General features: G+C 42.8%; 1 protein-coding gene across 1 annotated transcript in view; it reads right to left on the reverse strand.

Moving 5' to 3' along the window:
• The window catches only part of LOC143982391 (uncharacterized), a 155,879-nt gene that overhangs the window by 123,177 nt on the left and 18,416 nt on the right, over positions 1 to 14,286 (reverse strand). Inside the window, exon 2 of the mRNA XM_077481060.1 lies at positions 9,611 to 9,686. Within this exon, the coding sequence (XP_077337186.1) occupies positions 9,611 to 9,677 (67 nt within the window). The 5' untranslated portion in view covers positions 9,678 to 9,686. The remainder of the gene's footprint in view (positions 1 to 9,610; positions 9,687 to 14,286) is intronic.

The following is a 14,286-nucleotide window of genomic DNA, read 5'->3' on the forward strand; positions in this document are numbered from 1 at the left end:
CATATATGAACAATCATGTAAAAAAATTAAATACAAAACTTTATTAGTACATAATATATAACAAAGATAGCAATAATGAATTAAAACATAAGTGACGGCCCATGTATATTATTGCCCCCTAGCTCCTTGGTGAGTATCTGGCTGGGAACCAGACTCCCAACCTCCTTATCTCTCATTCAACAGGTAGTTGAATGAAAAAAAAAAAAATAACCATCATTGGCAACATAAACATCATCATTCTATGATACATAGGGGTTTATTTTTTTAAACTGGAGAGTGCAAGATCTGGTGCAGCTGTGCATTGTAGCCAATCAGCTTCTAACTTCAGCTTGTTCAATTAAGCGTTGGAAAAAAAAACCTAGACACTTCTTGCACTCTCTATGCAGAGCTGCACCATTATTTTGCACTCTCAAGTGTCACCATATACTTAGAATAAGGAAAGTCATAAATTAATTGCTCTGGCAATTTGGGTGGCACTATAAGGAAAGAAGTGTAGTTGCTGGTTGGACTTAAAAGAGGAGACCATGACCCTGAAACGCATGGTCCTTGCAACCACAATTTCTCCAGCTTTCCATAGCAGTTGTTCTGAACACCTGAAGTGATGCTGGTGGTTTGTCAGTATGGAGAGTGGCCGTTCCAGACATTCCCATGTTACCATCTGCCCTAACCTTTTCAAGGGATAGGGATGCCGATCTGACAAGGGATTTGTCTGCCACTTCACTGCAATTTGGAGAGGTTGCAAGCGGCTTGGGATTATTATGATGAGCTTGATACAAGATGTGAATATGTAAGTGCATTGACATATGTTTTTATTTGTCCAATAAAAAGCTAAATTGTACTAGCACCAATGCACTCTCTTTTATTTGATTATGTACTGTATATGTATTTTGTTGTTAAATCCACTTCATCTCTAACCTGAAAACTGAGCATTTGTATTACTTACTCTCCGGTGTGCTCATACTACTTCAATTCCAATATATTTTACCCATTTGGATCTTTTGATGACATTGTGCAAAACGCAGAGAAAGACTTTGGGGTTGGTTTTTATAAAATTGGGGATTGCAAAATCTGGTGCAGCTCTGCATAGAAACCAATCAGCTTCCAGTTTGTTTGTCAAAGCTTAAGGGTCCGTTCACACGGGGCAACTCACATCCGATTCAGGTCGCCCGTAGTCACCTCAGGTCGGACAACATTTAAAAATCAATGTAAGTGAATGAGAGCCCTCTTAATGCACACTACTGAAGTCGCTCCGACTTCAGAAAAGGTTCCTGTACTACTTCAATCCGACTTGTAGGCGACTGGTACCCATTGATTTCAATGGAGGTTGCCTCCAAGTCGGATCTCCATCTATACGGACAGAATTATAAGCTCTCAAGAGGGAACTCCACGCCAAATTTCTGAAAAAAATTTGGCGTGGGTTCCCCCTCCAAGAGCATACCAGGCCCTTAGGTCTGGTATGGATATTAAGGGGAACCCCCTACGCCGAAAAAACGGCATGGGGGTTCTCCCCAGATCCATGCCAGACCCTTATCCAAGCATGCTACCCGGCCGGCCAGGAAAGGGGGTGGGGACGAGCGTGCGCCCCCCCTCCTGAGCCGTACCAGGCCGCGTGCCCTCAACATGCGGCGGTGATGGCGGCGACAGAAGATCGGGCCACCGCTAGTAAAAGAGCTGAAAGAAGAAGCGGTGGCCCGGCAAGAAGAACCGAAGAGGGGGACAAGACCCCCGAAGTCGGAAGAAGAGGGCAGCGACGAAGAAGAAAGCCTGGCTCCTCCGCTAGCAAAAGAGCTAGCAGAAGATAGCGGAGGAGTCCGGCGAGAAGACCCCCGAAGACGGAAGACCCCTGCAGCTGTGCAATAAACTATTTTAACCCTGTGTTGTGTTTTTTTTAACGTTTTTTTCACAGGTGAATGGGTAGGGGTACGTTGTACCCCATACTCATTCACATAGGGTGGGGGCCTCCTTATTAAAGGGGGCTCCCGGATTCCGATAAGCCCCCCGCCTGCAGACCCCGACAACCAACGGCCAGGGTTGTCGGGAAGAGGCCCTTGTCCTCATCAACATGGGGACAAGGTGCTTTGGGGTGGGGGGACCGCGCGGTTGAGGGCACGCGGCCTGGTACGGCTCAGGAGGGGGGGCGCATGCTCGTCCCCACCCCCTTTCCTGGCCAGCTGGGTAGCGTGCTCGGATAAGGGTCTGGTATGGATCTGAGGGGAACCCCTACGCCGTAGGGGGTTCCCCTTAATATCCATACCAGACCTAAGGGCCTGGTATGCTCTCGGAGGGGGAACCCACGCCAAATTTTTTTCATAAATGTGGAGTTCCCTCTTGAGAGCTCATTCTCTGATTGGCCGTGGCAAAAGTCGCCTGGCCTGGGGCGACTTAAAGTCGTGTTGTAAGTCGCCCCAAGTCGTGTTCAGGTCGTGTCCAAGTTGCCTCCAAAAGTCGTGTTGAAGGTCGTGTTGCCCCTGTGTGAACGGACCCTAATTGAACAAGCTGAAGTTAGAAGCTGAGTGGCTATTATGCACAGGTGCTCCAGAATTTGCACTCTCCAGTTTTAGCAAGTCAACCCCTTTGTCTTTAAGATGACTCAGTTCACACTTAAGCATCTTTCAGTTCGAAGACTAACACTCAAAAACGCTCAACAAGCAAAATCCCATTCATTTCAATGGCTGTTGTTCACATTTGAGCGTTTTGTCGCCTGTAGCAAAACACCTGTCACTCAAGAAAGCACATGAGCTACTTTTCAGCTTCCCACAGACTTGAATGGAGACGACTTGAAAAACGCAACATTTGTAGAGTTTTGCCGCACAATTTTCTTGTCCAAACAACAGCTCTCCACCCCTTTTTCAGCAGCACTCCACACCTTTTAGTTTACAACTGTCTTTAATATTTGCAAATCTGATCGAAAAAGCACTCAAAAACGCTTAAAAAAAATAACGCTTGAAAAAACGCCTGAAAACGCTCAGCTAAGTGTGAATGTAGCCTCAACCTATTCTGATATTATGTACAGAATATGCTCTCTTAATCTTATCTGCACTGTGATATAGTCCGCCCTATATATCATAGACCACATGGACACTGCAGAAGATAGATTACAAACCTAAAAGGACCGGTTACAAAGAGTATTTTTTTGTAGTAAGGCTATAACGTAAGTTTTGTACTTATTTTATAGTCCGCACAACCTTTAGGCTGGGTTCACACCATTGCGAATTGGATGCGGGATCTCTACATCCAATTCGCAATGGCAGGAGATTTTGGCCGGCTCTCTATGTGCCCCCTGTTGGGGACATTCACTTTCTTTGTTTGTCCTGTTTAAAAACAAAATTCCAAATTTTGGGCTACCCCCAGAACAGTGGTAGAGTGGGAATGCTCCAACAAGGACACTAGTTCTGGAGACCATGATGAAAATCAGGTATTCCCTCACTTTCGAGGGATTTCCTCTCACTTTCCATTTTGGCTATAGAACAGGATGTGAAGGAAAATCTCCCAAATGGAAAACAAGTAGCAAAAAAGAAGAAAAAAACTAACAGGGTTATAACCCTCCCTTATTATATCCAAAATGAAAAAAAAAGGTCTGCCATTAATTCTACTTTAACTCAAGCAGAAAAATGACAACTTTTAAGAGGAATATAGTCAATATATAATTAAACAAATAAAACTCTTTGAAAAAAAAAAAACTCAATTTCAAAATAGTAATCCCTTTTTTACTGTGTTGATAGCACAATCTAATATTTAATTGCTTAATATTGAGTTCAGCTTTATATTTACGTAAAGAGTCATCACACCTTTCCATATCAGGAGGGAGTCATTTATGTAGCTCTTTGAAACCACCACAAGAGGGCAATCTACTCCATAGATTACTGCTCTGTTTCCCTATAAATACATTATACATGCTTATATTTTGCTCCTATGGCTGCTCAATGTATTGAAGAAAATATTTCCCCCAAACGAAAAAATAATGTTAATTAGTAAACGTCAAACAATCTAATACATTTTTTGGCAACACTAAATTTTCTTGCTCTAAAAGAACTAAAGGCAAAACATTTTTGTGAAAAACTATTTACAAAAATAAAGCTATTCTTCAGCTGTTCTGACATGTTGGGGATGCACTTAGGTCTCTTATAAATTCTAAATATGAATAGAAGTTGAACTCATTCTGTTAAAATTGAGGTTGTAAGCTGGGTCACTATTACTCATGTATTCTGTATTTTCTATATTGTTAGGATTTATTCACATGGACACTAAGACTTGTACATTGTAGTGAGCCCTTTGTTTATCTGTTTAGATTAGCATGGCAGGCCATACAGGTGAATGGACACCCTGAAGTTCATAAAGATTGGCACAGACAGATATTGTGAAAGTGTCTCTTATGCATTCCAAAAGTGGTGCAGAATGAGCTAAATGCATATATATCTAGAACAGCCTTTCTCAACCTTTTTACCATAAGGGAACCCTTAAAATATTTTCAGGTCTCAGAGAACCCCTGATAAAACCCATTCATTGGGGGTCAGTGGGAACAATGCCTCTTACTTTGGTGTTCAGTGAGAAGAATGCCCTTTTTTACAGTGGTAAGAATAGCCCCCTTACCGAGAGTTATAAACATCATTGGTGTCATACCACTGGCTCCTCCATGTGGCATTTGCTCAGATCTATGTAGGCACCATCAAACAGGAGGTAAATCAGCCACATCTCAGGGAACCCCTAGCTACCTCTGAAGGAACCCTAGGGTTCCACGGAACCCTGGTTGAGAATGGCTGATCTAGAACATGTATTTTGGTGAATTTGGTGCATTCTACAACACTTTTAGAATGCTTATGAGACACTTTTGCAAAATCTGTCTGCGCAAGTTTCTCCCTGTACACCAAAAGAGAGTTGGTCTTAATTGGCTCCACTTTTGTAAGATACAAAGTGTCAGTATTTTATTTTGAATTTGGTACATTCATTGCGCCACAACATGAAGGTGGCTCATTTTAGAACTACAGGTAACTGAATTTGGTGCTGTCAAATTTTGAAGTGTAAAATTAAAAAAAACAGCATTTCAGTGTAGCGCTGGCTCCTGGCGAGCACATGCTATGTGTTTTTTTCAATTTAATGTTCCTAAAACTGCAGTTGGGTTTTAGGGTTAATTATGTCAAATTATGGTTTCAGTACCAGTCTAGCTGGATTGCACTGGTTTCTCCTTGGCCACAGGTGTCGCTGTCACTGCTGGCAAGTGTGAGAAAGCAGTTTAGCTAGGCATATTGTGTGCCATTCTTTCTCGGAACCAGCCCAGTGGGTGTGTCATCCTGCTGTGCATTCTGGGGAAGGGTATTTAATGTACTGAGATCACGTGCTTCTGGGTTCCGGTCCAGAGGATCTTTCTGTCTGTTTGGTCCTGGTCCTCCTGATCAGCTCCCATGGCCCTTATGGCCTGGGGTGCGAATCCACCCAATTCTGAGTCTCGGAGCTGGATAGCCCAAGGCAAAGTAACTGAGAGGAGGATTCAAAAGTGGTCCGGTGCCGTCTCATCTGTTGAGAGGCCCAGCAACTGGAGAAGCAACCAGGGGAGGACTCTTCGGGAGAAGGCCATGCATAAAGCTGGCTTCTCAGAAAGAGTCTGGAGGCTCAGTTGAAGGACACTAAGTGGATCTACACTGATACGGTATCGCCGGACCGGCTGCAAGATAATGGTATCGTATGATAGCTCTCTAAATTTACCTTGAGACTTTGTTCAAGTGTTCTACATCCAAGTCTGTGGCAGAGACTTTGCTTTCCTTTAACACCCTATCGGCTGCTAGGCCTAGTGAGAGGAAGTATATCCGGTAGCTGTGAGAATCCAGTTGTGAACGGTAATTATCTGGATTTCTATAGTGAGAGACTTCCTATCCTTTGCAGTTCCAAAAGTACCTGAACTTCCTTCCTAACCCTCTACCCTTCATTGAGAAGTAGTCTTACCTATTTTTTCAAATAAATATTTCAAAAAGAGGATCCAGTGTTGGTTTCTACAATTCTTTGGGCCATCTACCACAGGAAACCCCTAGACGCACATGAGGTCAAGAAGGTTAAGGTAAGCCCAATAAAACCAGCAGCTCCTTCGGGGGTTAGTGCTACATTAGCTTACACATGATTGGATAATAAAATCAGCAGAGCATCCCCTCATTTCAGATCTACCCCTCAGATTTACTGCGACTGCACTTGTAGTTTTCACTTGTAGTGCAACGGGGATTTGCCTTTCATAAATAACCCCCTATGTTCCATAAAAGGGATGTGGGGGTTCGTGGGTTGGGGGGTCTATTAGAATCTGAAAGCCCCTTTATAATTAGGGGGTCCCCAGATACTTGGCACCCCCCAAGGGAATAAACACTTAAATACTATGAAAAAGTTCTTTAACCTGTTCCCGCCACACACATACTGTATATGTGGAACTCTTAGGGCCACTTTCATGCATTCACATTATCAGAAAGCAACTCAATCACTGTCAGCAGGAGCCATGGCAGCTGCAGGGAGAGCTGGAACATGCTGCCTGCAGCAAAACTGGATGGCAAACTGGTGTCCTCTACCTGCAGCTAAACATCCAGTGTGCATGAAGTTTACTTTGCTGTCAGTGGTCACATTGGTCTCCCGTAATCCTATTTCAAATTTGACTATCTTGAAGTGAAATCTGGTTACTATAAAAGATTAAAAATTTGTATCCGCCTTGGGCTGGTGAGCTGAATTATTTGAATTCTCACTTCTTTCTCTTTGGGAATCCAGAGACAGCGTCTTTGCAAACTGTTGTGGTCATTAGGAGGGGCCCCCACACTTGCAATTATATTTGTTTTACATGATGGACTATGCAATAGGAAGGAGTTTGACATTGTACTGTAGATGACAAAGATGAGTCCACATAGACCAATATATAATATTTTGGGTGGACTGGTCAGATGTCTCTTTTTATGCTAATAAATTGATTCTAGTGCAAAAGAATGGTAATCTAGAAAAGTAAATTGTAAACGTACTCCAAATAGGGTTGCCATTTTTTCTTTAAGCCAAACAAACACTTTAGTGGGGCACAGCAGATTTTTTATTTTTTTAATATACACTATAGGATTGTAACAGACCTGGGACACTTTTGGGCACTCCAAAGAGAATAGTAATATGGCACACATAGTGACCCCTCGTCTTCCTGTCAGGCCTTGTTCCAAGCCACATTCCTGTCTAAATATTGTGTCTGGGTTTCAGGTGGACTATAACACAGGCACATGATTGAAAACCTGGACTGTCTGGGTGAATCCCTGACAGATGGCAACCCTATCTCCAAATAAACTGATATCTTCTGTTTGCCGTTGGTTACTGCTGATTGTATTGCTTTCTTAACCCTTTAACCACTTGCCAACTGACTCACACAGATATATGTTGGCAGAGTGGCACGGGTGTGCAAAACAACGTATCAGTACGTTGATGCGTCATCTTCGGCTAGCAGGCATGCACCCGGCGCACACCGCGGGAGTGTGCCTGTGGGTTCCGTGGACTCGATGCCCGCCGGTGCCCACGATCGTGGCACGGAGAGGCAGAACAGGGAGATGCCTATGTAAACAAGGCATTTCCCTGTTCTGCCTAGCAACATGACAGGGATCTACTGCACCCAGTGATCAGGAACAGTGATTTCTGTCAGGTTCTAGTGAGTCCATCCTCCCTACAGTTAGAACATGCTAAGGGGACACACTAAACCCCTTGATCGGCCCCTAGTGTTTAATCCCTTCCCTGCCAGTGACATTTACAGTAATCAGTGCATCTTTATAGCACTGGTTGCTGTATAAATGCCAATGGTCCCAAAATAGTGTCAAAAGTTTCTGGTCTGTCTTCTGCAATGTCACAGTCACAATTAAAATTTCAGATTGCCACCATTACTAATAACAAAAAATAATTAATAAAAATGCCATACATCTATCCCCTATTTTGTAGACGTGATATCTTTTGCGCAAACCAATCAATATATGCTTATTGCGATTTTTTTTTTTTAACCAAAAATATGTAGAAGAATACATATTGGCCTAAACTGTGGAAGAATTTTTTTTTATATATATATTTTTTATATAGTGTTCCCATGATGCTCAGCTATGCTGCAGAGTGCATGAGCATTATGGGAAATGTAGTTCCAAAACATCTGGGGTGCCAAGGTTCGCCATCACTGTCCTATACACTCTTATTCAGCTTTGGCATGTGCTAGTAAAACTGTCCAGATCACTGCAACTACATAGTGTATAGAGATTAATTATACCTTGTTTTTTTTTTTTTCAGGACAAACTGGGCCTTCATTTGGTGGTAAAATAGTAATGGATATATTCCTATAATTTTTTAAACTTTAGCTGTATTGCCATTATCATGACCCATAACCCCAAAAAATCCAACAAATATATTTTCATGCCCCTGGTGTTTATAACCTCAATGTGTAAATTATTTTTTGTTTCTACCCGTAGCAGGGCCAAGAAACAATAGTCCACATTTTGATGTCCTTTTTTTAATCCAAACTAAACACACAGACACTACTACTGATGCTGACTCAGACATCAAGTAGAAAGATTTTTTTAATCACACCTTAAAACACTGACCTGCTCCTTTGGCCCAGACCCTGACACTAAGCACAAGCCCTGATCAAGCTATTTTATCTTTATTTATTTTTTTACATTCTTCTTTTTTGGCTAGTAAAAAAAAGGATACAATGGGAGGAAATTAATCAAAGCTGGAGCAGACAGAATCCGGAGCAGCTGTGCATGGTGGTGAATCAGCTTCTATCTTCAGCTTGTTTAATTAAAGTGGAGTTTTGCCCCCCCCCCCCAGCAAAAAATGTAAAGTCAGCAGCTACAAGTACTGTAGCTGCTGACTTTTACTATTAGGACACTTACCTGTCCTAGAATCCAGCAATGTCAGCACCCCAGCCAAGGTTTCCATCGGCTCTTGGGTGCTGCCGCGGCCATTCGTGGTAGGGGAAACCAGATCTTCACCTTCACAGTTGGTTCCCTACTGCGCATGTGCGAAGCATGCAGCGCTTTCTAAATGGCCCAGCGGCGGGATAAGGAGGAGGGAAGGGGAAAACTTTTCCAAGTGATCTTGTTGAAGCGAGATCTCTCAAAAGTTGGGACTGGTACCCGCTCCCTCCCTCCCAATATGCCACCGGGGGGGGGGGGGGGGCAGATAAGTGGATCTTTCATTGTTGGGTGGAACTCCGCTTAACCTTCGAAAAGGAAAGATTGAAGCTGATTGGTTGCCATGTGCTGTTGCTTCAGATTCTGTCTGCTCCAGTTTTTGATACATACAGTAGAGGAAGAGGAATGAGTTCACAGGGTGATCACTGTGATAGCCAGTCACAAGCTTTCACAGTGAGCTGTGTAAAGAGGATTTACAGGGGGCTCCTCTAAAATATATTGCATTTATACTATTGCATATTTGCACTGGTGTACAGATAAAATACACTTTATTTGAGAAAGTCTCAACTCCTAAATCCACTGCACAGGAAAGTGTGGATACAAAAGTTTAGCGTGTATGTAATCTTACATCTTAAAACACCCTCATCCTCAATAAAACATTGGACACAGTTGCGTTAGTTGTGAAAATTACATGCTAATAAAAGTGGATGTGGTGTACTTACCTGAAAGGTATTCATTGACACAGATAACAAGGATGAGAGATACCAACAGGTACTTTATTCCACGCATTGTTGATCCCTATTGGAGAGACAGGATGACTGTTATGTTGTGTTTAATTGTGTTAATAATACTGCAGCTCTGACTTTAAAAAAAAAAGAAAAAAAAGAAGTGCACTAAACCAAATATACAGTTTTGTTTTTTTAGGGGGTTCCCATTTGTTGAAGTCAGAGCAGACCAGGGCTGGACTGGGACAGAAATTTGGCCCTGGACTTCATCCAGACCAGCCCACTTACATTTTGAGTGTCCCATCAGCACTCCCTTACATCAGAGTGTCCCATCACCAGCCCCCTTACAACAGAGTGTCCCATCAGCACCCCTTACATCAGAGTGTCCCATCAGCACCCCCTTACATCAGAGTGTCCCATCAGCACTCCCTTACATCAGAGTGTCCCATCACCAGCCCCCTTACAACAGAGTGTCCCATCAGCAGCCCCCTTACATCAGAGTGTCCGATCACCAGCCCCCTTACATCAGAGTGGCCCACTGAGCCATCGGCCCACCGGTAAACTCCCCGTAGTCCCGATGGCCAGTACATGCCTGGAGCAGACCAAACATGTACCCTATGGAGACCAGAGATGGTCACAAGAAGGGTATGAGAATAATAGGGGTTTCCCTATACCTCTGCACAATAGGTTTGCACCATTGAGACAGGAAGATACGGGAAGAAGGTATAGTGGCAACACATACTCGCCATACCACCCTCCTCCTCCACCTTTTTTGAATCAAAGGGGGAGAGGGGGAAGGGGGGGAGGCACTCCAAGGGGACGGGGCTCAGGGACACACATTGGTCAAAGGAATGCACCTCTCCAACACAGTGGCCCAGTGGGAAGAGACGGAGAGGATGCCGGGCAGGAAGGCGGAAACAATACAAACAATCCAAGAAAGAGAATGAGGGACATGTAGATGGTGGCATATTTAACTTAAGCGAGGTCCAATTAAATATTAATGAGCTAAACATTCTAAATGCAGGTCTTAAATGCGCCCCGAGAAAAGTGTTGAATACATTTGAGGTATATATGGATGTGCACAGATATGTACGGACTTTAAACATCAAGAAGCACTTTTTGATGCATCCCGCTAAGAGATGTCCAATGGATAGACTAACTATCACACAAAGTGACAGTGGATTGAAGAATCAGTCCCTATTTAACCCTCAGATTCCCAGCAACCACTTTGTAGAAGTATTTAAAAACTTAGTACTGAATGATTTAGATGCACTGCCCCTTAAGAAAGCTGTCAATGCTAGACACTTTAGAGATGGGATCCCTAGAGGACAAAAAAGAAATCATTATACGTCCCGCTGACAAAGGGGGTGGGGTCGTCATTCTGGATAGATCTTTCTATGACAACCAGATAAACTACTAAGTGATACTACTACATATAAGAGATTAGATGTAGATCCTACGAATCAATATGAAAATCAATTGGAGGCTTTAATTCAACGGGGATATGGAAAGGGGGTTTTAAATATTAAAGAAACTAAATATTTAGTCCCCAGCTCATGCAGGATACCAGTGATCTATACCCTACCCAAGATACATAAGGACCAGGAGGCCCCTCCACCACGTCCAATTGTAAACGGGATAGGGTCAGTAACGGCTAGACTGGGTGAGTATCTGGATAGATCTCTTCAACCTAGTGTAAAAAATACGAGGGCATACTTGAGGGACACGACCGACCTCTTAAAAGCATTAAGTGAGATAATGGTTCCCCCTGAAGCTGAGCTGTATTTGGTGACAGCTGATGTGGCTAGTTTATATACCATTATCCAACACCAGGATGCGTTGTTGGCCCTAAATTGGGCTATGAGTAGAAGGGAGGATGTCCCTCATGCCCGAAAGGTGTTTGTAGGCCAAGCCTTAGAATTTTGCATGTCCCACAATTATTTCTGGTACGGAGGTGCATTCTATTCCCAGCGTGTTGGCGTGGCAATGGGGGCTAAATATGCTCCGAGCCTCGCCAACCTTTTCATGGCTGAGTGGGAAGATAGAGTTGTTTTTTCGAACAAACCTCAACAATTGATCTTCTATCGGAAATTTATAGATGATGTGTTGTTTATTTGGGTGGGAACTGAGCAAACAGCTAAGATGTTCATGGAGAGATTGAATTCCAATTCTAATAACATCAGATTGGACTTCAATATCAGCTCCAAGAGTGTCAACTTTTTGGACCTCACCATTGAAAGGGAGGAGGATCAGTTGAAGACAATTGCATTTTTCAAGACCACAGATCGAAATAGTTACTTGTCCACGAGGAGTGGTCATCACCCCGCTTGGATCAGGAACATCTCGAAGGGACAGTTTTTGAGGGTCCGCCGTAATTGTACTACAGATGCGGATTTTGTCATTCAATCTGGTGTCTTGAAGAATAGGTTTATACAAAAGGGTTACAATGTCACCTGTCTGGATACCACCATTGAGGAGGTTGCTAATACTCCTAGGAGCGTAGGCCTTCAGGGACACATTAAGACGAGGGAGGAGGCACAACATCAATTTAAATTTTTATCAGGCTATCATCATCAATATAGGGATATAGAACAGATCTTCGCCAAACATTGGCATATTCTAGGTAGGGACAAGCATCTGGGTCCAGTTTTACCAACTTGTCCCAAATTTATCTACAAAAGGACACCCAACATTGGGGATAAAATTGTCAGGAAGGTATTAGACCCCCCGGTAAGACAAACTATTTCCGGGGAATTAAAAGAGTTCTACGCGTGCAGAAGATGCATTTGTTGCAGAACTGTTCAACGAGTAAACAGAGGTATCATCTCAGTAACCAATGGAATGGGAGAAACTTTGGAAACCAATGGAATGGGAGGAATTTATGACATGCAATATGTCGTATGTCGTATATTTACTATGGTGCCCCTGCAATCTTTTTTATGTGGGACGCACAAAGAGATTACTGAGGATACGGATTTCTGAACATCTAGCCAATATACGTAAGGGGTATAAATATCACAGTGTATTAATGCATTTCAAGGAATGTCACCAACAGGACCCAAGCCTTTTGCAGTTTTGTGGCATAGATCATGTCCATTCCTCCTGGAGGGATTCAAACCGAATAAGGGATCTTTCCCAAAGGGAAACGAAATGGATATTTTTGATGAGGAGTTTGACACCAATGGGAATGAACATTGAACTAGATGTCAACAGCTTCATCAACAATTCCTGATATCCATCTAAGGTGATTAGATTCTTTGTTTGGAGGAAATGCCCGGAATATGTAACATTGGTAGTGGTGCACAACCTATGGGGAGAGGACCCCGTTGTATATATTTGACCTTAATATTAGGGAGCTTGGGGGGTATATATATATATATAACTATAGAGATCCTTGAGATGGGGATATTTATTTTAAGTAATCTGGGGGTGCCATTTATGGTATCTACGTTATGTTCATCTGTTTCTATTAGAGGCTAGGAGATAAACTTATAACTTGTCGATAGGATGTTACTTTTTAGTGCGATAAATATGGATGTGGAGCTATATGTTTGTATCCACTCATATATCTGTCATTCATTTTTTTAATAATATGCACACTCATTATGTACAAATAGCTAGAATTGTTTGAGGAAGTATATCTATATAAACGTGTATAACTGTAACTATATTTTTATTTATGCTCACCGAATTTGCTCTGATATTTTAAGGTAGACTGTATTTGTTTTTTCGTTTTTTGGAGTAGGTGCATCCTCTGGGATATGAGGAACCAGTAGATCATATTATCATTATACCTGGATACATTTATGCTGATGTAAACTCTCAGGCATTGGTGACACAGGGATATGGTAGTTGTGGGAATTATGTATAAGTTCTATATACATATAATTTTGTAATATATATAGTATGGGATGTGGGGAGTGGAATGTAGGATGGATGAGGTTAGGTTTACTTTATTCTTTTGTCTAACGCTCACCTCCTTCTTACTCCCTTTTCCCTTCCTTTTTTAATTTTTAATTTTTAATATTTAGTTCTTTTTTAAATATTCAGAGTTTTAAAAAATACTCAGTGCTTTTTCTACATAAGTGTGGGCTTTGGTGCATTGATCCGAACATTAGAGAGATTAATTAATCCATCCATACACAGGATTCGATCTGTCTGGCCGATGACATTTGGGAGGTTGCCCCTGATTATAGCTCTGCTGGGCTTGGGAGATGTGCGCTTGGCGGACTATCGATGGGGGGCTGGGCTTGAGAGAAAGCCTGTCCCCCTGCGCTGGATAACGAATGGGAACTGGGTATATGCGATTGCCTAATGATGACGAGGAGAGCGCTGGGAGCTCTGCCTTGCTATGTTTACTTTAGGCTAGCACGTGAGAGGGGTAACGCCTGCGCAGTATGGTAAGGATCGAACATCATGTAGTACGATTAGGAAACTGCGGGCCTCCGCGCATGCGCGATTTGAGATAGACGCGCATGTCGAATAGGTGGCGTCGGATGTGTCTGACAGAGTGTTTTGACAGACGCGTTCGGCGCTTGTACTCATGTGGGAGGAGGGGACTGCACCGGATGGCGATTGATTCGCCAGACTATGCTGAGATCCAATTAGATTCAATGGTGTAGGTGGAGTCTCCCGGGCGGCATTATGGGATGGTTGCCATTCAATTAGAATAA

The sequence above is a fragment of the Lithobates pipiens genome, unplaced genomic scaffold (genome assembly GCF_037356315.1).
Source record: "Lithobates pipiens isolate NorthernLeopardFrog02 unplaced genomic scaffold, aLitPip1_a1.2 Scaffold_16, whole genome shotgun sequence".
NCBI classification, from domain to species: domain Eukaryota; kingdom Metazoa; phylum Chordata; class Amphibia; order Anura; family Ranidae; genus Lithobates; species Lithobates pipiens.